We start from the raw sequence: 27,133 nt of genomic DNA on the forward strand, positions 1-27,133 counted from the left end.
CTATGGCCCATAAAATTAATATATTAAAAAAATAAAATTGAAAAATGATTTTAATCAGTGGAAGTGCAACAGTCCATATGGTGTGTAAAATGCTGAAAAATATAATGTACGCTTGAACTTAATTTTTAATTTAACGTATAGTCTTACAGTACATAATCTGTGTTCAAATCATTAACTGTAAGATTCTCCAAAGGATGGAGCTACAGTACTGCCCAAAAGTGTAATAATTGCTTTTAACTACCATAAGTTTAATTAAGCCATCACAGTATGAGTAAGATGTTATTTTGGGAATAGGAAAACACTAAACCTGGTTAAGGTATTGAACTGACAAAAGTATTTTTTACATACAGCATACATTTAGCACCATTGTGCTTCAGGGGTCCTGAGTTCAAGTCCTGGCTCTTGGACCTTTCCCAATCTCACCCCCCTCTCTCTCACCCACTTCGCTTCCTGTTGACCTATACTGTCCCATATAAATAAAGGCATAAAACACCATAAATAAATAATTAAAAAGTAAATCTATTTACTGTTTATGTAAAAGATGTTAAACATATTTTATGTTTGTATTTAACAAATTATATGTAATGTATTATATGTATTTCGTTTTATGATGTAATTTATTTTCCCTTGTAGGCTTAATTATTGTAATTTAACAGACCAAAGCTGCTCAGTTCTGGCTAATCTTCTTGGATCAGAAACCAACCTGAAAGAGCTGAACATGAACAATAATAATCTGCAGGATTCAGGGGTGACTTATCTCTGTACTGGACTGAAGAATAAGAAGTGCAAATTAGAGATACTGAGGTAAGTTCTGTGACAACAGACATTGATCTCAACCAAAACTGAAGGTCTGAAATGTTTAAAATATTCCATAAAATCTACTGAAGGTAAACTTTTAATATAATAGTACAGTAAAGGACTAATATGGAATTGCCTATTAAAAATATTGGAAGTATGCAAAGTATCCTTAATTTAACAATTTTATTAGATTTCTTTGCCTAACTGTCATTACCAGTAACTGAAAGAATATACCTTTTTGCAAAAGGCATCACCTATTAATTTGAGCTTTTAATAGCCACTCTAAATGGTCTCAAATGAAATTTGAATAATTCTCACTGACAATAAGTCATATTTTGGTCAAAGCACTGAAAATCACAATTTACATGTTTTAACAGACATTTGCCAGCATAATAATTGCTGATTAACTAGTTTAGTGTTATGTTTGTTATTTTTGCTCTTGAGTTTCAAACTAAGGAAGAAAGGGTAAAAACATTGGCTTGAAAATAACTGAAAAATAATATCATGATCAGATTAATTTAGAATCATCTGCAGTTAGAGCCATATGCATTTAAGCTTTAAATTGATTTGATTTCTTCTTTTTTGAAAAGATCGATAATATTAGAAAGGCGATCAGTACATCCTTAAGTTGTGCAGAGGTCAAACAGATCCAACCAAAATTTCAGAAAGCATTTGGGTCATTAGTCAGTTAAAAATACTAAGGGTTCACTCAAATGTGCCAAAACAGTAGCCACATTTAAATCTAGACTCAATACATAATCTGTTTAGCTGTGCATTTACTGAATGAGCACTGTGCTATATCCAAATTATTGCACTGTATTTTATGTATGGATGTTTATTATTTCCAGGCTCAGTAAGTGTTATCTAACAGAGAAAAGCTGTTCAGATCTTGCTTCAGTTCTCAATTCAGACTCCAGCAGTCTGAAGGATCTAGACCTGAGCAACAACAATCTGCATGATTCAGGAGTGAAGCTGCTCTCTGATGGACTGAAAGAGAAATGTAAACTAGAGAAACTCAGGTGAGTTGATGTCTAAGAAATGAATGGTCTCTGGACCTTTGCTTGCCACCATATTCAGTCATCAGTTTTATTTTTAAAACAGTTTAAATTCATGTGATCAAGTGTTTCTTTTTTTAATGATTAATGTTGTACAGGTCTTTTCTTGAATAACAGATTTTTGAATGTTACATTTTCAATCCTGTTCTAGACTTTCTAACTGTAGTGTAACAGAAGAAGGTTATAAAACCTTGATTTCTGCTAGATTAATGGTCTACTGTCATCAGTTTTTCTTCGAAAATTCATTTGTACATTGAAGACAGTTCACAAGAGGCTTGCTTTTCATGGATTTGTCATCTAGGACACTGTGTAGAATAATTTATTAATCAACTGAATGTTTATTTTTTATTTCTTTTCTAGATTTTCAAACTGCAGTATCACTGAAGAAGGCTATAAAGCTCTGGCTTCAGCTCTGAGATCAAACCCTACACACCTGATAGAGCTGGATCTCACAGGAAATGATCCTGGACTATCAGGAGTGAAGGAGCTTATTGATTTACTACAGGATGGACACTGTAACTCAAAGACCATCAGGTGATAAAATCTCCTTGAAATACACACATATTTTAAAATAAGCATCAGATGTGATATCAGCTGAATAAACAACTAGGGAGATGTGGTCAGATGGACCAATGTACAATTTTAATTTCAAGAAGAGAAATTTACAGCAATTCAAAATTACTGTCACACACACACAAATTGTTTTTGTCCAACACAAGTTTTCATAGAAAACACATGTAATTATACTAGAAAATGTTTATATATAAACAATTTATAGTATAATTACATGTATACATATATGTGAATTGCTCTTAGGACAATGAAACTCCAAAAAGTCATGCTGTCAACACACTGCATTTAGCAAATTATCCACATAACTACTTAAACTTTAAGAAACTGAAGTTATCCAGTTATACTTTTTTTACTTTCCAATTTGTTAATTGAAACCAGAGCCATTAGTCTGAACTGCAAAAAGGGAAATAATATTAGACTGACTAATCTACAATTCTTATCATTTTCTTGTAGGTTTCTGAAATGTCCTGGTGCACAGGAAGTGTGTGAGTATCTCACTGAAGTTCTGGGTGAAAGTCCATTATTACTGAACGAACTGGATCTGAGTGGAGATATATTAGAAGATCTGGATGGGGAGAAGCTTTCTGGTCTTTTGATGGACTCGCATAGCAAGGTGGAAACAATTAAGTGAGTGAACATGATTTTATGCATTATAACTTTTTTATTATTATTATTATCAAAGACCATTAGTCACGTGTGAGCAGATTTGAAGACCTGTTGATCTAATGTGTGTAGAATATGTGCTGAATAACAAATAATGCTGTTTTTGTGTTTAGTGTGAATAATTGTGAACTGACAGAGAAAAGCTGTTCAGTTCTAGCTACTGTTCTCTCCTCCAAAACCATCCTGGAAGAGATGAACCTGAACAACAGCCTTCTGCTGGACTCAGGAGTCAAAGAGATCTGTGAGGGACTGAAGAATCCTGTTTGTGAGCTGAAGATACTCAAGTGAGTACATTTCACCATTGCATTCAAATGTATTTGTATAGCTCTTTTACTATCTACTCAAACATTCCATTCCATATCTGTTTGTCCTGTTGTGGAAAGTAAAGCAAATGTGTGCAAGAATGGAACTTCGATTTACTGTAAAAAACTCCAGTTTAGACAGTGCATCCAGAGAGAGAATAGAGAGAATCACTGATTATATTTTGTTCTATGTGCCTTTAACACAATGTACTACACTGTTTGCCTCTAGTGTAGACAGAGTTTAACCTGCTCTCAACAATGCAACTAGAATAGAAGGTATAACATTTAGATAACAACCACTCTACTGGCTTTGTATCCAGCTAAACACGTACACTTAATCAAAGGACTTGACACCAAGATGTAGTTCAGATGATTTATAAATGAAACAAAATGATTGTATAAATACACTGTTACATGAAAAATGTTGAGTCCAGCTATATATAACATGGGATAATTATGCAGTGTCTTGTTAAGTGCTATCATTAGGATGGAATGACACGGCAAAATAAACATGCACTACCATGTGATGTGCATGCTGTTCTTCAGAACTTGGAAACTGAACAATATGCATTTAAGCAGTAGAATATAAAATGCCCAGTATGGAGAGCAGAAATTCTAAAACAGGCTACAGACTACATAGCCTGATCTGAAGAAAGGAGGTATACTGTATTAATTAGGATGTGGGTCTGTGATAGATTTTTGTTGTCCCATGCTGAACACTTTTTGCCTCCACTTTCCTCACTAGACTATCTGTACTGGCAATAGCCTTCACAATTATCTTCTTTCTCGCCTTTCTTGCTGCCACTGTATTAACTAACATTCCAAGAGGACAGTACATGATACACCAGTGGAGAAGGATTTAGATTTTGGGATAATTTAGGCTTTGCATTCTCTTTGGATATTACAGTGTCACTGGATTCACTGTACTGATTTACAAACTCTTCAGTCCGTTGCCTATAAGACTTTGCTATGGGAGATGGATAGATGAACTGTGATGTGAACTGTTCACTTTTACATCTGTGACAGCAGCTTCAATGACTGCTGCTTCTGCCATTGCAGCTTCCACATCTCTCTCTTTCATGATGTTTTAATGTTGATTCAAGTCAAGCTTTCTTTATTTTAATTTCCATTTCCCTCTTTGCAATTGGGGCTCTTGCCTGTGCAGCTTCTGCTTTTGCTCTTGTTTTAGTTGCTGCTATACTGACCATGGACTTGCTGGAATATACAGAAGGTCGAGATTGACTAACATGTTAGCCTCTATGCTGTAGATGACAATAGCAGTTGAAATCCAGTTTCTGTGATAAACAGCTCTTGTATGAAGCTTACATATATATGTCCCTTATTTTGTCCCTTATTAATGAACTGTTTATTTTTAAAGGGGGCATCAGATGCACATTTATCCTAAGTTGGTATGATTCTTTAGTGTCTTCATGAAATGTCTGCCACATACTTTGGTTAAAATTGCTCAGTATTCATGTAAAACAATACCCTTTTTACCCTGTCAAAAATAGCTCTGTACACAGTCATCCGTTTCGGTGCATGTCCCTTTAAATGCTAATGAGCTCTGCTCACCCCACCCATCTTTTCTGTGGGAGAGGAAAGGCAATTTGCAAAAATCATAAGAAATATAAAGTTTGGAACTTACTTCTTCTGGAGGTGCAGCTGGATCATGAACAGTGGGTACTGTTCCATCCTTGAGTTTGAACTTTTTAACAAAACCTGCTTTGAATTGTCCCTTGTTCAGAAAGCAGTCTGGAGTTAAATAATTAGCGCAACAAATGCATTTAGGTTAGATCGGGAGGCACTTTCCCTTCAAAAACAAATGTTATCCACTGCGACTACAGCAGCTCAGATGTTGGAAGTAAATGACGACTGCTACTCTATGGTCATTATTACCAACAACAAAACACCAAAATTGCTTAGGTGTCCAAACAATGGCGGATTGTTTACAGCTCTCTCAGGGTTTATGCTAAAACGGCAGTGCCCGTCATCAGTTAAGGGAGGCGCCTGTGCAAAGTGACGTCACTTTGCCAAGAATCTGTGAATGGTTTGCTTTGAGAAAGTGATTATGATTTGTGGGGATTTAACGCTTTTATGCACAAGCTATGAGAAAACCCTTCTAATGCACAACATGAGTCTAAAATGATTTCCTATGTTATTTCATGCTTTGCTGGGCATTTCTTTGGTTTTATCTTTCGTAATTAGTTTATTCCAGCATTTAATATTCGCTGATCTACAGTATCTTTTTTTTTTTCCTAAGTTTTGTGTTACTACATCAAGTTTACACACATGGGTCAAAAATTACCTATCTCTGCAAGCATTAAAACAAAAAAATGAAGACATTTTGTTAAAATAATTATTTTAGCACTGAACACCAGCTGATGACTTGACAGCTGGGCAGATCCTGCACCTCTTCCTCTTCGATTGACCCTTCTGTCTGATGTATACCTCTGGCTGAGTGGTGGCTGTGTTTTGTTTTTATCCCACATCTTCCCATTGCTTCTGCAATATGGCTTTGAAGGTACTGTAGGGTGTGCACTCCAAGTGCCTCTTTATATGTGGCATTACAAGACCAGCTCCTTGATGCTGTCATGCATTGGTCACACCAGTCATGTAATCAAGGTGTTGCACAGGGAAGTTGGTGTAGGCCATGGGTTAACAGCATCTGTCCTGGAGAGCCACAGTCCTGCAGAGTTTTGCTTCAACCTTGATAAAAAAAAAACTCACCTGCCAGTCTTTTTCTAGTAACACTTAGACCAAGATTAGCTTGTCCAGCTGTGTTTGATTAGGGTTGGAGATGATATCTGCAGGACTGTTGTTCTCTAGGACCAATATTGGCCATAGGCACTGAGGGTGGTAACATCCAGCGCATTGTACCATAGCACCATGGGCCACCTACAGTAGGTTTTCTTAGCTTAAATGAGTAGGTGCAAACTATTTTTACTCAATTTGTTGGACTGGGTCTGAGTTTCCTCTTAAAAGGATTCATCAGACAAGTCTTCAATGTCATCACAATGTCATCTTTATGGTTTTGCACCCACAACTCCAGATTGGACCTTTGGCACATAGTCTAGGTCAAGTCTAGACTTTGGCACAATTTCAGGCCGGAAAATCTCACATTCATCCAGGCCACACAGAAAAAAAGGGGCCAAAATTGTACTTTTTGTGGTACAACAGCTTGACACTATAGCAGTACTCTTGAAATGTCATCTTTGTACCTTTTTTACCCCAATAAGAAAAAAATAGTACCTTAGAGTACCCTTATGTTACTAATTTGTCGGTGTACCTATTATGCCGGTTTCAAACTGCACGCTTAAGCAGAGCGTATTTTTTCGGCACGCATGTTAACAGATTCGAGTATTTACACCACATGCAGAGGCAGCGCCGCGGAGCAGGAGCAGACCAGAAGCGGCAGTGCTGCGGTCGTTTCGGCGCTGAGTTTATTTTTGATGCGCCGCTTATGCTGAATTCATGCTACAGTGTATTGTTCTTAATCAAAATTGATTAACATAAAAAATAACACATTTCACCATAAAATCATGTAAGTGAGGTGTAAAGTGTTTCAATATCACCATATGAAAAAAAAACAATTAATATCCACTAGATTTTGCCCAAACATCAAAGGCGTGTTAAATTAATAAAACTAGAGGCATTTGTTAACTTTAAGATTACTTTTTATCATGTAAACTACCTATATACAGCATGGTATTTACGTACGTGTGGGACAGAGGGGAGGTGGACATGGTCACATTACAGCAGAGTATGCTGGCCATATCATACATCAAAGCACATTCAAAAAATACTATAGTAATTTATAGTAAATACTATAGTGTTTTTGGACCATACTATAGTAAAGTACTTAAATCAATTTGTTGTGATAATTCTATAGTTGCTGTGGTAATATAATATAATGAGATTAATATAAACAAATGACTTTACCCAATTCTGTAAAAAATTTTTTTACAACTATAGGGTATATTATACTATAATACACTGCAGTTTACTGTAGTAAAAACTAAAGTATACTACAGTATTTAATACAGTTATCAGTTCATTATAATTAATACTACAGTATGCTGTAGCATTCATTAACAAAGTGTTGTAAATACTATAATATATACAGTATAATACACTTATTATAGTATGGTTCAAAAACACTATAGTATTTACTTTAAATGACTATCATATTTATCATTATCGGCTTTGAATGTGCTCGAGCCGTGCGCTCTCTTGTCTGTGTGCCTTGTTCAATTTTTTATTGTAGCGTTCGGACCCTAGCACTCACTTCCCGTACACACTCATTTCCTCGTGTGTGTGGGGCTTCGGACACTCACGCTCCATGTTCTGCTTTTTCATGGGAGTGTGCGGTCTCAAGTTCGCTCAGGCTGTATGCTCTTCTGTCCAGCTTGTGTTTTCGGCTCCTTGCTTTCATGTCATGTCTTGTGCTGTGTAGCACGCAGCTTGTGTTTTTGGCTGGGTGCTTTCATGTTGTCATGTCTTGTGTGAACACGCGGCTTATGAGTATTCTCATTAGCTGCATGTTTGTGACTTGTTTTGTTCAAGCACATGGCTTGTGATTTTTTTTGCTGGCCATGTGCTTGTGCACATGACTTTTGTCTTGTTTGGTTTTTTGTGCCATATACTCTTATCTCAATTGTCTAACCCTGCCAATTTTGTTACTTGATTATTGGTTTATTTGCCCCACCTGAGTTTCCCTTGTTAACCTCCTCATTTGGTCCCTATTTATTAGGCACCTATTGTATCCATTGGTGTTCTTATTCTTCTTCTTCTTCCATTTCTTCCGTTTCTCCTCCATCTCTACCCTTCCACAAAACCCCTTGTGGGAAAGTTATGGCTGGGATCAGCCATAACACTGTAGATAAAGAGTGCACTAAAAGCAAAAGAAATTGCACGATTGAGCAAAGATTGAGCAAAGAAACACGCATCAAAAATTGAGCAAAGAAACACGCGTCCATAACTCAAATAACAGGAAATAGATTGAGCAAAGAAACACGCGTCCATAACTCAAATAACAGGAAATAAATATGGGTGATTTTAGAGCCATGTTGTGCATTAGAAAGGTAGTGACACAAAAACAATTTTTATTCAAAAAGTAAGAAATAAAAAATAACAATATGTGATGATCCAAAACAAGTTAATTGAGGATTTTTATTTATTTATTTGTTTATTTATTTAATTTTGAATGATGAAATACATTTCTTGTAAAGATATAGAAAACAATAAACTCAGTCGGGTCACTTTAGACCCATGTTGTGCATCAAAGGGTTAAAAAAGCACTGGGTGGATTTTTATCATAATAGGGTGGTTGTGTACGCACACTGCCAAGACACATTTAAAGGTGACATAGAATGCAAAAATCACTTTTATAAGGTGTTTGTACAAAGTTGTGTGAAAACAACCAGCCCATAATGGTAAAAACCCACTCACTCATTGTTTTATAATTCCAAAAAATCATAAACAGTCTGTCAACATGAGCAGTTCTAGACTATGACGACATAGTCGGTGAAAGTCCGGCACATTTGTGATGCTCTCTGCCCTATTAGCATATAAACAGCCCTGAGTGAGAAGCTGCGGTCCACCATTACTGTTCTCTTGCTGTAGCTGCTGGAGATACAACTTTCACTTTCACTTAGGTGTCTCCATTTTCAAAGTCCTATACTTTGTGCTAACATTTTACACCGGACTCGACTGCCTCACAAACGAGAGTCAGTCCAGTCCAGTCCTTTGTGGAGTTGTGCAAAAATTGCTTTTGAAAGAGGGATGGATACAAATACTTCGTGCTTAAACGTCCAGACTACAGACAAAGTAAGCATCACACATCATATTTTTTTTTTTCCGAAAGAGCTTTTTGGCTATCTGTATGCTGCCTTCACATGCTGCCAGAATGATTGTTAATAGGAATGTGTTAGTTAAAAATTGCATTTGGAAGCAACATGTAAGGTCAGTAACACTGACACCGCAACACCGGTATGCCCGCAAGCATGAGGTCTTGAAGCTCCGCGCTCTTCTGAGAAGGGAACAGGGTTGCCAGGTTTTCACAACAAGACCCTCCACGGATATGAAAAGCAACCCGCGGCAACAGTGTTAAAGTAGCCCAATTCCGCCACGGACTTGGCAACACTGGAAGGGAGGCAGAAGCAACAGCTCATTTTCATTTAAAGGGGACATGCACATATAGCGTTTTGGCTCATATCCTTAAAGTGGCAATTTCAAGAAGCTATAAACATTTTTTTTTTCTGTGGGGTATTTTGAGATAAAACCTCACATACACACTCTAGGGACATCACAGAACTATTTAAAATACTGTATCAATGCATTCTATGGCACCTTAAAATCCAGTGTCCCCTTTAAGGATTAATATTTTATCGTTTCTTGAATACATTTTCATTTCTGTTCTAGACTGTCTAACTGTAGCATAACAGAGAAAGGTTATAAAGATCTGGCTTCAGCTCTGAGATCAAACCCTTCACACCTTATAGAGCTGGATCTCACAGGAAATGATCCTGGACAATCAGGAGTGAAGGAGCTCACTGATTTACTACAGGATCCAAAAAATAAAAAAAAAACAACTAATTTAAACATAATCAAATAATAAAAAATAAATTATGAAGGTGAATAATTTATAGGATATTATTTCAGTAAAACAACAAGCTGCACAATCTGTTGTAGCATCACAGCTAACTAAATGATTTCTAAACAAAAATCATGTAAAAATGTTCTTCATCGGCACCAACTGCTGATTTATTTATTTATTTTCATTACACAAGATTTATTTGAGGACTGAGTTGAATCCTGCATTATTTTTTCTTCTGCAGGTTTTTGGGTCCTGTTGCAGATGAAGCCTGTCAGTATGTGACTGGAATTCTGGGTGAAAACCCGTTACTTCTGAGCGAGCTGAATCTGCAAAAACGTAAACTAGGAGACACACGAGTGAATCAGATCGCTGCTTTACTGCAGGATAAACACTGTAAACTTAACACATTGACGTGAGTATTTCACAAATTTTTCATGTTTATATTTTGCATCGAAAGTATCTTTAATATATATCATTTCTTTGATATTGTACATTAAATAAGCGGTTACATGAACATTTTACATTTATTAATTTAGTGGACACTTTTATCCAGAGCAACTTACAAATTACAGTAATACAAGCAGAAGCAACTAAGGCTGTTGTTGTTCATTAAAGGTTTTCAGATTTGTACAAACAGTTTTCTTTCTCTACAGGCTGAATAATAACAGGATTTCAGCAGAAGGTTTTGCTACTCTGACTTCAGCATTGAATTCAAATCCTTCAAACCTGATAGAGCTGGATCTGAGTGGGAATAAACTAGGAAATTTAGGAATCTGGCCGCTGTTGAAAAATCCTCAGTGCAGATTGGAGAAACTGAAGTGCGTGTCTTTATTTACATTTCTACATAATATACATTTGTAAATGTCATTTTGGTGAGATTTACTGTCATGACAGACTTTTTGTTGACTACTTACCCTACGTGTCCTTAAATAATGTATGAAAAATAAAAATTCAAATTAAACCGATGTTATCATTAAGGAATTTGTTGCATATATATCATCCATTTATATTAAGTGTATTACTATGTACTTACATTTAAATTAATAATCTGATGTTGTGTATATATGCACTTATTGTGTACAAATACCTGTAATTGCATCCTGTAATTGGTTTCTGTAGTTACAGCTAGAATCAACACTGTTTATCCCAGCCTTTACCCCTTAAACCTAACCATACCACCAAACCTACCCCTAACCTTACCTGTATCCCACCTCCATAGCAGCAAAAGTGTTTTCCAAATCAGCATGGACACAATAGGTACACTGTACCAAACATTTTATTAAGTACATAGTATTTAGAGACACCTACTATAAAGTGAGACCATTGCTTGTCTGTGGGGTGAGATTTTTGTTGAAATTAAAAGAAAGTTTTTTGGATATGTTCCACGCTTTCATGGCAATTTTTTTTTTTTTTATTATTAAACTAAACTGGTATATATTAGTGCTGTCAACTGATTAATCACAATTAATCACATCCAAAATAAAAGTTTTTGTTTACATAATATATGTATATTTACTGTGTATATTTATTTTGTTTATATAAATACATACATATACAGTATATATTTTGAAAATGTTTACATGTATATGCATTTATAGATTTATATTCTTATATTTTATACATATTTTTCTTAAATACATGCATGTGTTTGTATTTATATATACAAAATCAATTTACACAGTATGCACACATATATTATGTAAACATTTTTTTTTTTTTGGATGTGATTAATCGTGATTAATCATTTGACAGCACTAGTATATCAGTTTAGTTTATTTGGCATAGACTACACACTGAACAGTACTTTTTTTTCATATTACAGACTTTCAAACTGCAGTATCAATGAAGAAGGTTATAAAGCTCTGGCTTCAGCTCTGAGATCAAACCCTTCACACCTGATAGAGCTGGATCTCACAAGAAATAATCCTGGACAATCAGGAGTGAAGGAGCTCATTGATTTACTACAGGATGGACACTGTACATTAAAGACCATCAGGTGATGAATGTTTTCAAATATTTCAAAATAAACCATTAATGTGTTTTTAGCTGTGTGAAACTAGGTAGAGGGCTGAAATGTACAAGTGTGGAATTGAATTATACAAATAGTAATTTACTTAATTGTAATTGAAAGTGTATTTCATGGGTCTGACATGAGTTTTGTGATATTATGTTAAAAACATGAATGATTACATAATTGCATATATTATTGATGGATCATTGGGAAAATTCAACTATTGTTATTATTATTATTGTTATTATTATTATTATTATTATTATTATTATTATTATAGCACAGAATATTTAATTCCCTAATATTTCACAAATAATTAGTTTTAAGTGATAACAACAAACACATCTCTGTATTTTCTAGATTACATTTATTCACTTACACATGAAAATTGCATATCGTTATATACAGAAGATGATCTTGTTTAAATGACTCCCGACACAATACAACACATTACATAGATTTTAAAATGGTCTTCACAATGTGAAATGAGACACTTAAACTGTGAAGTGTCTGAGAGTTTCTACACATATAGTGAAATGAATGTACTTGTTCAATTACTAGTTGAAACTTTTCTTGCATCATCATGACACATCTACCCCACTATGTTTATATTTAATACATTATGAAATGACAGTGCTGCAGATGTATGAAACAGAGAATGTGAATATGTGCACACAAGCAGCACAAACACAAACCATTGCAGTACACAGTGAAATTGTTTAAGGATATTTAGGGCCCAAGCCACTAAATTATATATATTTTTTTTCTTTCAAATATAAGGGGGGATTTGGGACCCTTAATGTGCTCAAAATCTACTGACATTATATGGCAAGCGGTTCTGACTTTTATTCCTTCTCAGGATATGAATTCTTGATATCAACAATGACATTTTCACTAGTTAAAATGCTAATTCTTGATATCAGGAATTGGATTTCTGCAGGTAACAATGGCTATTTTTGATATTAGCAATTATATTTCCACTATGAAAACTGTTAATTCTTGATATCAATAGTTCAATTTTCAATACTTAATATGCTAATTCTTGATATCAGGAAGTAAATTTAAATTAGTCAAAACTATATTTCTTGATATCCGTTATTGTATTTTCACTAGTTAAATGTCACCATAGGCTGTCATTCAAATATTTAATTGTTGATATCAAGAATCAGTTTCTTACTAGCTGAAATTCCAAATTCACATATCAGAAATACAATTCTTACTAGTAAAAACCTTTATTTTTTAAACCATTAATCACATGGTTACTAGTGCAAATGACTATTCTTGATATCAACAATTTAATTGCTACTAGGAAAAAAAAAATCATTTTTGATATCAATAATTCAATTATCACTAGTGACAATGTCAGATTCTGATATCATGAATGTGTTACAAAAAAATGTAATTGTTGATAATCAACAATTCAGTTGTTGATTTCAGAAATGCTGATTGTTGATATCAGGAATTACAATTCCACTAGCACTGACACAAATTCTTGATATCAAAAATGACGTCATCACTCATAGAAATATGTTGATGAATTGAAATTACAACTAGTAATAAACATACTTCTTGATATCTGTAACATAATTCTTACATGTTAAAATGTAATTTTCACTAGTAAAAAATTTTTCAGATATCATGAATTCATTTTTGGAAATGTGCATAATTTAATGACGAGTGCCATCCCTTATGAATATTTAAATTCCAGACTAGAATGGATAGACAACAAGGTATAGATCTCAAAAGAGAACAGCAAATTTGATGGATTTCTCATGAAAATAAAACACTATTCTCCTGTATTTTTAATATTTATATTGCTTTCCTATTGACAGAGGCTATTTACACTAACTCCACCTACCAAGGTGTGGTACTGTTAGACAACATTGCAAAAACGTGCACAACAGACAGCAATTACAGTGGCGCAGGTAGTAAAGAACATAGCAGTAATTTTTGACGCAATTGACCCGTGTTCAATTCCGCCTTCTGCTGAACTTGTTTTCTCCCATTTCACATCGCATGTCACATTGTAAAGGCTTTTATTTTCAATAAAAAATGAAGGATATAATCGAAAAGCGAAAAATAACGTGCCTCACAGGTGTTTATTGGTTAAGGATAGGGTTAGGTGTAGGGAGGGCTTTATTGTACCAAAGCGACATATTTAATAAAAATGATAATTTACACTCAATATGTTATTATTGCATACTTTTTTATAAAGTACTACAATACTGAAGTGCAGATATCGGCCACTATTTGCACTGTCTTTTCCCTGGCTCCTCCCTCCGTCTGATTCGCTTTGGCTCCTTCTGTCTCTGTCCTGGCTCCTCCCTCCGTCGTCACCGCCCTGTTTTTTTGCCTACCTTCCTGTCTGCCCTTCACCCCCACCTTGTCCTCAACCCAAACCCCCTCCCACCTTCCTTTGTCGGTCCAGCCTGGGCATGAGATCATGCCTTCGGGGAGGGGGGGAGTACTGTCACAGTTGTGTTCTGTTCCTTGTAGGTGACATGGACATTAAGTTTGTTTTCCCACGTGTTCCCTGACCTAATTTCCGTCTTCCCTTGATTGTGTCATTTGGTTCCCTATTTGTTGGTCACTATGAATTATGTCGACAACCGCCCCACAGTGGACGGCGGTTGTCGGGTTCCTGAGGGGTGCCAAAGGTTCAATTCCTCCTAGGCCATCCCTGATGCCCTCCTGGGATCTCTCTACCATCTCCTCCTATGCGTTGGCGCATGGCACCTCTCTCGTAGATATCTGTAGAGCTGCGGGTTGGGTGACACCGAACACCTTTGTGAGATTTTACAGTCTCCACGTTGAGCCTGTTTCTTCCCATGTGTTGGGTAACAGGTAAGTGGTGGGAAAAGCCAGCCGGTGTCACACTTGCTGCGCCATTCCCCCTCACCTGGGGATGTGAGCGCCTTTTTCTCTCCTCCAGTAAAATTCCCCATTCTGCGAACCCTGGTGGAGTTCCTCCAGCACCCTCGGCAGTCAGACTGGGTGGAGCAGTCTGACGCCAGGCCCACTACTGGTATTAGCTCGCCTGGGTCTCGAGTCAGTCCCTGTACTGGGCTAGGTGTCCATATGGCTTGATTCCCTTAGGGCAATCCCATATGTCTATTCTTCCATGGTAAGGCTTCCCTCACAGTGAACCCATGTCTTCCCTTTGACAGACCATTCAGTCAGTCTCTGCTGGCAGCTGTTCCTCCCTACTCCTAGGTAGGTCCTGCCTCAGAGACCCTTTCTGTATGTATTACTGCCCCAGGCCTGGGTCAGTCATATCAGTATCTCCACGTGATACCTCCATATGGGTAAGATGTGGTCTCTGTAGCACCCTTCTCCGGAAAAGACTTGATTACCCATCGTTACTGAAATGCTGTAACAACAAACAGGAAAGGTGTGATGCACCTTTTATAAAGGTCAAAATCCCTTCTCTTAAGAAATTATTTTCTGTGTTAGGAACAGTGGCATGGCACGGCATCTCCAGCAGCGATGTACTCACCTTTTGGCCCCTTTGGGCGCCGAGGTCAGCGTATTTGTGCTGGAGCTTTGGGAAGGTTACGACCTTTGCATAGCACCTGTCTGACACACTGTGGCTTGTCAACATTTGCTATGTTATAGGGTTGTGATGGGGTTCAGGTTGTAGCGTTTCCATAGACCCCATATGTCGTCATGACATAACTCGTAGTGACAGACAGATAGGAAACGTCTCGGTTAAATACCTAACCCTTGTTCCCTGATGGAGGGAATGGAGATGTTATGTCTCCATGCCACAGCCTCAAACCATCGCTGATTGCCAGGGACAAGTTTTCGGCTCCTCAATGTGAAACCTGATGAATGGATCCACCCGATATATAATGCATGATACGTGTGTCACCAGCCTGCCTGTTTGTGGATTTATCTTTATGTGGATTAATTAAAGATTATTTAACTTCATCTTCCTTATGCATGTTTACTTGACACTGTTACTTTACACTGATATCAAGAATATGCATTTTAACTAATAAAAATTAATAAAAATTGTTGATATCTAGAATTCATATCCTGTGAAGGAATAAAAGTCAAAAACAGCTTGCAAAAGGCATAAGGGGTGGGCAGAAGGTCACATGTGGGAGTCAATGGGGGGGCCCGTGGTTCACCTTTTAATAAGGCCATTTTCGACAAGCTCTGCAGCACACATCATTTAACTTGACATCACCAAAATTCATACACATATAGATCTTATCAGGATGAACAACTTTCATGCTGCCAGTCAGTTCTCCGCCCAACTGGATGTCAGCTATTGTGGTTTGTTTGAAAAACACATGTTCTAAAATTTGATATGCTTGTTTTCATGCGATCACCACCAAACTCAAGACATTGAGAATGCAAAATTGCAAAGGTATTTTTGATCTCAAAGCCCCTAGAAGGTAAAGGGCCCTATTGTTTTCCTACAGATTTTTTTCAACTATCCGGGGCATTCTGGGGCCCATAACATGCTAAAAAAAACTCTTGAAATTTTGCAATCTGCGGCTCGATTATCCTACAGTTTTTCCTGTGAAATTTTGTGAAAAGGATAAAAAATGCTGGTGTTGACTGGCAACACCAAAAAATAAATAAATAAAAATAAAAAAGGTGGGAGAGTTAATATCATTGGTTTCTCATGAAAGCAGCAAAACATTTTAGCATTGATTGTGACATGATTATCTAATCTAAAATTATTTTCTATGTCATTTAGGTTTTTGAAAAGTCCTGCTGCCCAGGAAGCATGTGATCATCTCACTGAAGTTCTGGGTAAAAATCCATTATTATTGAAAGAACTGGATCTGAGTGAAAATAAATTAGGAAAGCCATATTGGGAAGAGCTCTCTGCTCTTTTGATGGACTCTCATAGCAAAGTGGAGAAAATTATGTGAGTTAACATGATCTTTACAGTACATTATAACTTCTGTTTATTTATTATAAAGGACTGTCAGTCACATGTGTGAGCAGATATGAAGATCTAATGTGTGTTAAAATGTGCTGAATAATAAATAGTGCTGTTTTTTTTGTGTGTGTTCAGACTGAATAATTGTAAGCTGAAAGAGAAAAGCTGTTCAGCTCTAGCTTCTGTTCTCTCCTCCAAAACCATCCTGAAAGAGGTGAACCTGAACAACAGCCATCTACCGGACTCGGGAGTCAAAGAGATCTGTGAGGGACTGAAGAATCCTGTGTGTGAACTGAAGATACTCAAGTGAGCATATTTCACCATCCGCTACACTCAGCACCACAGCAATCACTGTAATATTTTATATTTGTTGGACCTGCTCACCTCCAGCAGTGGGAAAATTTAAAAAATATGTTTTTGTTGTTGTTGTTATGTGTGTGTGTGTGTGTGTGTGTGTGTGTGTGTGTGTGTGTGTGTTGTAGTGGTTTTCATTTAATAACTGTGCATAGACATATATTTGCACATATTCACACAGGAAACGAGCCACACAGTAATTAACCCTTACAACAGTTTAATCTCTAAATTTGGTAATGAAAACAAAATAAAGTAGCTATAATATTATTGGTTCACAATTATATTTTTCCAAGGTTAATGATGAAATTTAGAAACACTCAAACCACAGCTCTTTGCAAAAAATCAAGTTCCTTCTTTCTTAAGTATCTTTCTTATACACAACCCAAGCAGATCCGTAAATGAATGGGGGCTTGGGGTACAATTGCCACAAAACAAAACAACAATGGCCCAAAAAATTCAAGGTAATGAGACAAAAATGTCCATGGATAATTAAATAAGTCTATCACGGTTGTCACAGTTAAAGTGAATTGTGAAAATTAATTGTCAATTTCAGCACTGCATTTAAGTTTAGAGTAATTTTTGATAATTAAAAGTGTTACATAGCCTATTGAATAATTTTTAGATGCAGGGTCAGAAATGAACGAGGTCTTGTGGCAAAAATGCCCCCAAAATGAACAAAATTGCCCTATAAAATTAAGATAAAGAGGCAGAAATGCCCCCGCACAATTAAACAATGTATTACAGTTGTTGCAATTAAAATTAAATGTGAAAAGGAATGAAATCAATCAAGGAATCAATTCACAAAATTACATTTAGGTACACACTGTATCAGATTGTTTTTACATGCTGTTTTGTGCAGCGTTGAGCCTTATAACTAATCAAACGCGTTTCTGTTGAACTTAGGAATGCATTGGGAAATCAGAGGCTCATAGATTAGTCAGTGCTTAAAGCACGCCAAACAAAGGTGCTTAGATTAGTCAGTGCTGAAATTGCCAGAGCTATGTGGATTGCCCACGCTCGTGAGTTCCTTCATCATAAACAACACAGTGCAGATACAATGTAAATAAAATATACACTTTTGTAGCTTGTGATTATAACAGGTGTTTTTGCAAAAAATATTTTATATTGATTTCTATATCAATATTAATAATTATTTTTACAATATAAAGTGTAATAATCTCCAATAATGATTTTTGTCATAATATTGCAGACCTATGAGCTTCTGTCATTTAGATACAATTTTAAACAGTTTACTGTTGTTGACAACAGTTAAAAATATTGATTAAAGTAACTGAATAAACTCAAGTATTTAACATTAAAGACAACAAAGTATGGCGATTGTTTATAAAAATTAAGAATGGAAAAATACCCCTGGAAATCAATTCTAGGGGGCAAATTTTGCCCCTTAATGGAAAAGTTAATTTCGGACCCTGCTTAGATGTAAAGTTTTTAGTAGGGATGCACGATAATGGATTTTCACCATGATCCGATATGTAGATTAATTTTCAACTAATTGTGGCCGATAGCCAATGCAAATACATTATAAAATAATTTTTTAATTTTGGTTAGTTTTTAACAAGAACTTTATTTGTTAGAATTAAATAAACAATTATAACGTTATTTTATAATGACAGCACATTGAAGATTTTAAAACAATTATAAATAAACTATATACAGTAGTAATCACTGCGATCAGTTTTACACTTTTTTTTCAGAAAGTTGCAGTTGTAATCTTAACATTTTATTTTATGACTTAGCATTTGTGAATGCTCAAAAGCAAAAGAGTTGTAAAATTCAGAAAATCTTTTAGAGCTCATAATTTGTTTAAAATACGTAACATATTTACACATTAATGAATAAATTAGTATATATATACAGTTATTCAATTTAAGTGTCATGTTTGTGATTTCTTATTTTTTTATTTTGTTCATGTAAAATATAGCTTCTGACCTTTAAATCAAAACATACTCATGATGTTATGGCATCAATTACTGCTTTATATAACCAGAAACACAGTCTAAATATTATTTGTATATTTTGCTTTCACTTTATTAGAAGTAGGCCAACAGTGCTCTAGCTTGTGCTTATTTGAACAATGTTTGGAACGTAGTATTACGAGCACTTCCTGTGTCTGTTTGCCTCTTTAAGATGAATCACTTGATGTATTCTCCAATTGTAAGTCACTTTGGATAAAAACATTTGCTAAATGAATAAATGCAAATGTAAATACATGTTTCACCTTTGAGCAGCATTACTAATTGCAATGTTAATTTTTAACTAAATATTAATTGTAATTCACTGATTTATTTTCTGTAGACTTTCAGACTGCAGTATCAATGAAGAAGGTTATAAAGCTCTGGCTTCAGCTCTGAGATCAAACCCTTCCCACCTGATAGAGCTGGATCTCACAGGAAATGATCCTGGACAATCAGGAGTGAAGGACCTCATTGATTTACTACATGATCCAAACTGTCAACTGAAGACACTGAGGTGAGTGTAATAGTTTGGCTAAAGAAAAATTGGATCACCAAACCTTTCATCTTTCTGTGCCATTTAGACATACTGTACCTATATCAGCATATTAATCCAAATCTTGTGGATAAAAACCTGTTAACCCGCACCTGGACGCGGGCGTACTGAACTCTCCTTGTTTGCACATGTCAATGTTTATGAATAGATTAAATGAAACGGGACAAAATTAATCTTGACAAACTATATATCATTATAAAGGTCTAAGCCTCAAGCATTGACAGATTGCTGTTTTTCAATGGAAAGCTTATAAAGAATGTATTTTCTAAATTTGTGTAAGCAGTACACATCAAAACATGAAGAATCAAAACGCAGTACATACCAGATTCATCGTAATAGCGAGTCATAAACACATCCACAGCTGTAAATCCTGGTTTAGTTAAAAAGGTAAGGGTCCACTGAATGACATCCCAAAGAGCATGTTTAGTCCAACGAAGCAATAACGTTGTAATATGGATGATAACTCCTTTGTTTGCGTTTCAGTTCTTCAGGGACAGTATTGTTTGTGTCCGTTATGGAATAACTCATGCTCAGAAAACTGCGTCTTGGTAGTAAAAAAAAACAGCATGGTTTTGTAGCCTACAATGTCACAAACAGAATAAGACGATCCACACAAAAAAGTGAAAGATAGGCGGAAGATTGTTCATTTGAATTCTGGCGCTCTCTCATGACGGCTCATGACGCGCGCTGTGACGCACCTGTCATCTGATGGAGGCGTAACTTAGCGATCGGCTTTTTCTTTCTGTCTTTATTTTTTTTCATGATTACCATCTGTTTGAGTGCGAATCAGCACACTATTACTGTGTAATCACAGCTATCAGTGTGAACGCTGTCTATATGAATAGAGTGTGATTATTGACTTTATGGCGCGTCTGTATGATTACCATCTCTATAACTGGCCGTCACCACGGGATAATTAACTATATAAGCGGAATTCATTGTAAAATGCTGTATTTCTAGCAATCTCAGGATGTACTGTAATTGGCATACCTAGTTAAATCTTTTTTATTTTTCTTATTTATTTTTTTTACTCAAATTATTCTTATTGTATTTTTCTAGTGCTCAAATAAATCACTTATATGATGTCTAAGATTCTGTCTATTGTTTTATAATTGAAAAACTATGCAGTGGTATGTTTAATGACTATAATAGTTTGTACAACCCTTCAATGCAGTTGGTAAATATTTTTTTTATATATATTTGGGGGGACTAGACTAGACATAGTCTCAGAAAAATGTTTGCAGGTATCTCATTTTTCATGATATCTTCTTCAGATTTGAAATAGAAACTCATGAGACATGTGACTTTCAACCCATTACTTTTCTAGATTGCTCCAGGACTGATTTAATGTATTTTTATATCAAATAATTAAATAAAAAAATCAGTGTAGTACATTTTTTTCAAGGGACTTCAGTGTCTATAACTTTTAATATTTTTGAGCATTATCAACTCTGGTTGATAAAAAGTAAAGCCCAAAGGGCCTTCTTTTCAAAGACACCAAAAGTATGTGTGTAACACACTGAAGTAAGGAACTGTTGCAATTTTAAGTTAGGTAGGGCACTTTCAGCTGTGAGTCCCATAATGGGGGGATCTGGTTAACAGGTTAAAATTAGTGCCGTCAATCAAATAAAAAAATTAATTGCATTAATCACAGTCATGGGCTGTTTATTTATTAATTTATTATTATTATTTGTTTTAATTTAATGTACAAGTAAATATGACCACAGAGAACGTGCACTTTTTATTTTTTATTTATTTATTTTTTTACAAACGAAAATGAAACCATTTAAATGCATGAAATAACTTATTTTACATTCTGGCATTTATATGCCATTGACTTCCGGCCTTTTATATATTTTTTTTTTTTTTTTTATTAACTAATTCTTATCACTATCTGCATGTCTCATCAATGAGTATGCATTGATGGTGAACAAGCTTTTGGGGGTTTTGAGAACCAGAACTGAGTTGACTGAGCAATAAAGCTATAGTGATCCCCTTTATTAAAATACCTGGAGGAGGGGAATAACACACAAATTGTTATATTCACTCAGCATTACTTGATCTACTTCATAAATATCTCAATTACAATTTAATATAAATTAATAGTATTCCATTGTGTTTAATGCACTATAATTTTTTTAGCCAAATACATTTTTGCATTGAAATAATGAAGATTTCTACATGTGCCACCCCAGACTGGTTGCTGGCCCCTCCCTGGCCACCCATATAAAAATATCCTGGCTCCACCTCTGCCATCTGGAAGCTTTTTTATAACTAGCCGTTTAGCACACCAGGCATTGTGTCTTCTGCCATCATATTAAGTAGCATAGCGTTCACTGTAACGTTACCCTTATCACACAACAGTAGATAACAATCCACGCTGCGAAGACAGCAAGAAGTTGTGGTCAAACCTTATCAAAAGAATAACTTGCTGAAAAAAAAAAAATTAATGTGTTAATTTTTAAATTAATCACATGCATTAACACGTTAATTTGATTGCACTTTTTTATGTTCAATTTGGTGTGAAAGAGCCTACAAAGTGTATCAAGATGATCTTCATTATTGTAGAAGGCAGCACTGCGATGTACAGTTATGAAATGTCAGTGTACTTCTTTTTCCAGGTTGTTACAGAATCCTTCTGCAGTTGAAGCCTGTCAGTATGTGACTGAAGTTGTGGGGGAAAACCCGTTACTCCTGAGAGAACTGAATCTGAGTAAACATGAACTAAGAGATGAACAAGTGAATCAGATTGCTGCTCTACTGCAGGATAAACACTGTAAACTCGAGAAGCTGATGTGAGTATTTATTTATTTATTTTTTATTACTGCACATCCATCTTATGTGTATCATATTACTGCAAGTCAACTTGCAGGAACCAGAACACAGCAATTCTCAGTGATCATTAAATATAAGCAACATGCACTGTGTTTGTAAATTCTTCCTCTCATGTTCATCATTTTAGGATGCATGATTGTGGTATAACAGAGAAAAACTGTTCAGCTCTCGCTTCAGTCCTGAGATCAAACACCAGTCTGAAAGAGCTGGACATTAGCAAAAATAATCTGCAAGATTCAGGAGTGAAGAAACTCCAGAATGGGTTAGAAAATACAAACTGCACACTGAAGAAACTCAGGTGAGTTTAATAACCCATTGTTTAACACTAGAACTACCAAGGCAGTCATTTTGACCATTTTTAAATTTTAATATGTAATAACTTTGTTGAAATAAAACGCATATGACTATAATACCTTGACTTTTCCTAAATGTGTGTATATGTTATTATAACATTGTTATTTATTAAAATTACAAAACACATAAGAGTTCTAAGTATTTCTACTTTGAATGGCCAAAGCGGTCAAATCGACCATTCGCATGACAGACGGCGTAAATTTCTGCTTTTGCGACTTTTTCCCATGGTTGAAGATAAACTTCACTGTTGCCTAGCAACTTTTGTTCTAGTTGTTTTTATATTCTATTGCGAAGCTTAAATTCCTGTTCGTAAAAAAGCTGGGTGGACACCTCCAATACAACAACTGCTGACATTCAATCTGCCACGGTTACAGGTAGGCTATGTTTGGCTGGAAGACTATAGCCTGACTGTTATCAATAATAGCCTACTTCAATATTATGTCAAAACAGCCATAATAATAATAATAATAATAATAATAATAATAATGGCTATTTTTATTTTTATGCAGTTTGATGCTATAGCTAATGCATATATGCTAATTTGACCCCACGACAAGACTGATATTGTGAAATAAAACAAACTAATTATTTTTATTCATTAATTTATTTAGCTACAGTGACAATGTTTATTATTACATACTATCATAACATATCCATTTATTCATGGATCACTATTCCAGTGGTGGCTGCATTGAATTTTTTTTTTTTCCAATTCATTTGATCCAAACATTTCCAATAACTCCAGAGCGCTGTAAAGTACAAAAGTAAAAATTAATTGAAAAAAGATGTATGTACTCATTTCCAAAAATCACAACATGTTTTATCTATAGAAATATTCTGCTTCGGTTCATATTTGTTGGCATTTAGACTTTCAAATAGGCAACAACATTTTTACTGCGGTGAAAAACTTTTGCTTTCCTGCTTGCTGGACACAAAGCGAGGCATGCACATTTGGGAGTGGTCTACGTAGCTCTTAATTAAATATTACAAAAAAATCATATTTTTTAGGGTGATGACGGCATAAAAAATGACAACAGACATTCAAAGCTTCATTGTAAAACCTCAAAAGAAGTTTCAAATGTAAATATGATATGACAGAAATGGCATTCAGTTCGATCTAGTATGAACGGTCAGAATGACAGCTATGGCCATTCTAGTGGTTATAGAATTCCGGTAGTTCTAGTGTTAATTGTAGTTAACGTTTTAATTTTTGTTATTTATTTATATTTTTACATTTGTTTTTCATAATACAAATTGTTTTATATATATTAAGCATACATTTTGATTATTATACAACTTTTTTTTCTGTAGGCTTTCAGGCTGCTGTATCACTGAAGAAGGTTATAAAGCTCTAGCTTCAGCTCTGAGTTCAAACCCTTCACACCTGATAGAGCTGGATCTCACAGGAAATGATCCTGGACAATCAGGAGTGAAGGAGCTCAATGATTTACTACAGGATCCAAACTGTCAATTGAAGACACTAAGGTGAGACATGATTAAACAATACAAAATAAGTTACTGTATATGAATGTGAATAATTTATAGAAATATTATTTCAGTAAAACAACAAGCTGCACAATGTGTTGTAGTATCACAGCTGACAAAGTGATTTCTAAACAAAAATAAAGTAAAATGGTTTTCATCAGCACTGACTGCTGTTTTCTTAATTACACAAGGTTTATTCTCTTCTGCAGGTTTTTGGGTCCTGCTGCAGATGAAGCCTGTCAGTATGTGACAGGAATTGTGGATAAAAGCCCGTTACTCCTGAGCGAGCTGAATCTGAGTGAATGTGAACTAGGAGACACACGAGTGAATCAGATCGCTGCTCTACTACATGATAAACACTGTAAACTCAAGAAGCTGACGTGAGTGTTTCACAAAATGTTCATAATTATAATTTGCATTGACATACTTTTAATATATAGCATTTCTTATATACTGTACATTAAATAAGTGGGTAAATTAACATTTTACATTTATTAATTTAATGGACACCTTTATCCAGTGCAACTTACAAATGACAATAATACAAGCAGAAGCAACTAAGGCTGTTGTTGTTCATTAAAGAGGCTTTCAGATTTATACAAACAGTTTTCTTTCTCTACAGGCTGAATAATAACAGGATCTCAGCAGAAGGTTTTGCTACTCTGACTTCAGCATTGAATTCAAATCCTTCAAACTTGATAGAGCTGGATCTGAGTGGGAATAAAGTAGGAAACTCTGGAATTCAGAAGATCTGTCCTCTGTTGAAAAATCCTCAGTGCAGATTGAAGACACTGAAGTGTGTTTTTATTTTCTACATTTCTACATAATATACATTTGTGAATGTCAGTTTGATTAGATTTACTGTCATGACAGACTTTTTTTTTACTACTTACATTATTATCTTAAAATACTGTATGAAATATAAAAATTCTAATTAACCGGATGATATCATTAAGGAATTTGTTGCTTATCTATGGGGTGAGAATTCGGTCAATGTTGAAACAAAAATTTGTAGGGTTTTTTTTTGTGTGTGTTTTCACAGTATTTTGTATGATTAGGTTTTTATTTTTCTTTAAGATTTAAAAAATGACTTCTCACTTTATTCATATCAGTTGTGTTTATTTAGCATAGAACATGAGACACTTAACACATATGTATATACATACAGACTTTCAAGCTGCAGTATCACAGAAGAAGGGTATAAAGCTCTGGCTGTAGCTCTGAGATCAAACACTTCCCACCTGATAGAGCTGGATCTCACAGGAAATGATCCTGGACATTCAGGAGTGAAGGAGCTCACTGATTTACTACAGGAAGGATGCTGTACATTTAAGACCATCAGGTAATAATTACTTTCAAATATTTACAAATAAGCCACTAATGTGTACTGTGTGAAACTAGGTAGAAGGTTAAAATGTGCCAGTATGAAACTGAATGACAGAAAAAGGAATTTACTGAATTGAATTTAAAGAAGTTCTACTCAGTCACACAAGTGTATTTCATGGGTCTGACATGAGTTTTGTGAAACAGTGTAAAAACATGAATGATTACATAGTTTTGATATATTATTGGCTGATCACTGGGAAAATGTAACTTTTCTTCTTCTTCATATTATTATTATTATAAGAATCAAATAGAGACATAATTAGCATTGCTGCTGTTCCAACCAAGCAAAATTAATTTGTTCAACCCAAGCTACAGGCCCCAGCCACCAAGCCGACTTCAAAGAATTAGTGGCGACGAAAGCCTGAAGACCCGGTTCACATCCTTTACACAGACCTTAAGCGCAGGTTGAATGTTGCAGGAGGGAGCGAGGGGGGTTGCAGGGGGACTAGGTAAATGTGTGATTGCAGATCAGAGTCTTCCTGTAGGTCGGTATAAGATGAACCAAACAGTGTTCAGAGAGTCTCAAAGCTGCTTGTGGGACTGAGTAGTGATGAACAACAGGCTAAGCTACCTGTGTCTCAAATGTACAGCAAGTTATCAAAAGTTTAGCTAAGGCAGTAGGAAGTTTAGTAGGTTAGACCAGTGCACATTCTTTCACTGCATGATTTAGTTCATAAAAATGCATTTAGAATGATCACAAAATTCAAGATATGGGGGCAGAAATGTATATATTTATATCATTTCATATAGTTAATCAGTATCAAGAAAGACTGACGTTTTTTCCACCAAAAAGCAGCATGATTACAAATGTAATATTGATTTTATACAGCAGATCAATAAACAAGAATATATTATTAAGACACTTAAGTGTTTTTCGCCAACAGAAATAATTTCAATTTGCATCTCAGAGCAACATGACACTGTTTTGTTCCTGAATTACTGTAATCAACCATTTAAATAATTTGGTTCAGTCGCAATGACTCACTTATTAACAGTGACTTGCAGCAACCTACTGGCAGTTTTAATTCCACATTTAAAGTATATTTTCATTTTTTAAAACAATTTCATATATCAGTATTTACTATTTTATGTTTAAAATATCAAAACAGTTGAATGCATTTGTAACTGCAGGTTACAGTGTGTAAATGCATCTAAATGTTGCACACCCCTAATATATTTAATGTTTTGTTTAGAAAAAATAAAAAAATGAATATGAGAAGTGCCTTTTTTTCCATTTGAGCCCTGGTGTGGCATTTAGTGTGCTGCTTGTATTTTGGCAGTTCACGGGAGAGA

At 35.2% G+C, this 27,133-nt stretch overlaps 1 protein-coding gene across 9 annotated transcripts in view; it reads left to right on the forward strand.

Moving 5' to 3' along the window:
• LOC109052499 (protein NLRC5-like) overlaps window positions 1–27,133 on the forward strand; it is a 76,858-nt gene that overhangs the window by 35,470 nt on the left and 14,255 nt on the right. For 8 of the 9 annotated variants that reach the window (XM_042749985.1, XM_042749989.1, XM_042749988.1 and 5 more), the window contains 15 exons: window positions 634–804; window positions 1,647–1,817; window positions 2,214–2,387; window positions 2,880–3,053; window positions 3,203–3,373; window positions 11,809–11,982; window positions 16,709–16,882; window positions 17,033–17,203; window positions 19,568–19,741; window positions 22,402–22,575; window positions 22,743–22,913; window positions 24,281–24,454; window positions 24,664–24,834; window positions 25,077–25,250; window positions 25,623–25,796. In XM_042749985.1, the coding sequence (XP_042605919.1) occupies window positions 634–804; window positions 1,647–1,817; window positions 2,214–2,387; window positions 2,880–3,053; window positions 3,203–3,373; window positions 11,809–11,982; window positions 16,709–16,882; window positions 17,033–17,203; window positions 19,568–19,741; window positions 22,402–22,575; window positions 22,743–22,913; window positions 24,281–24,454; window positions 24,664–24,834; window positions 25,077–25,250; window positions 25,623–25,796 (2,592 nt within the window). The remainder of the gene's footprint in view (window positions 1–633; window positions 805–1,646; window positions 1,818–2,213; window positions 2,388–2,879; window positions 3,054–3,202; window positions 3,374–11,808; window positions 11,983–16,708; window positions 16,883–17,032; window positions 17,204–19,567; window positions 19,742–22,401; window positions 22,576–22,742; window positions 22,914–24,280; window positions 24,455–24,663; window positions 24,835–25,076; window positions 25,251–25,622; window positions 25,797–27,133) is intronic. The other variant, XM_042749992.1, reaches the window with a different exon arrangement.

This window comes from Cyprinus carpio, chromosome B22 (genome assembly GCF_018340385.1).
Source record: "Cyprinus carpio isolate SPL01 chromosome B22, ASM1834038v1, whole genome shotgun sequence".
NCBI classification, from domain to species: Eukaryota; Metazoa; Chordata; class Actinopteri; order Cypriniformes; family Cyprinidae; genus Cyprinus; species Cyprinus carpio.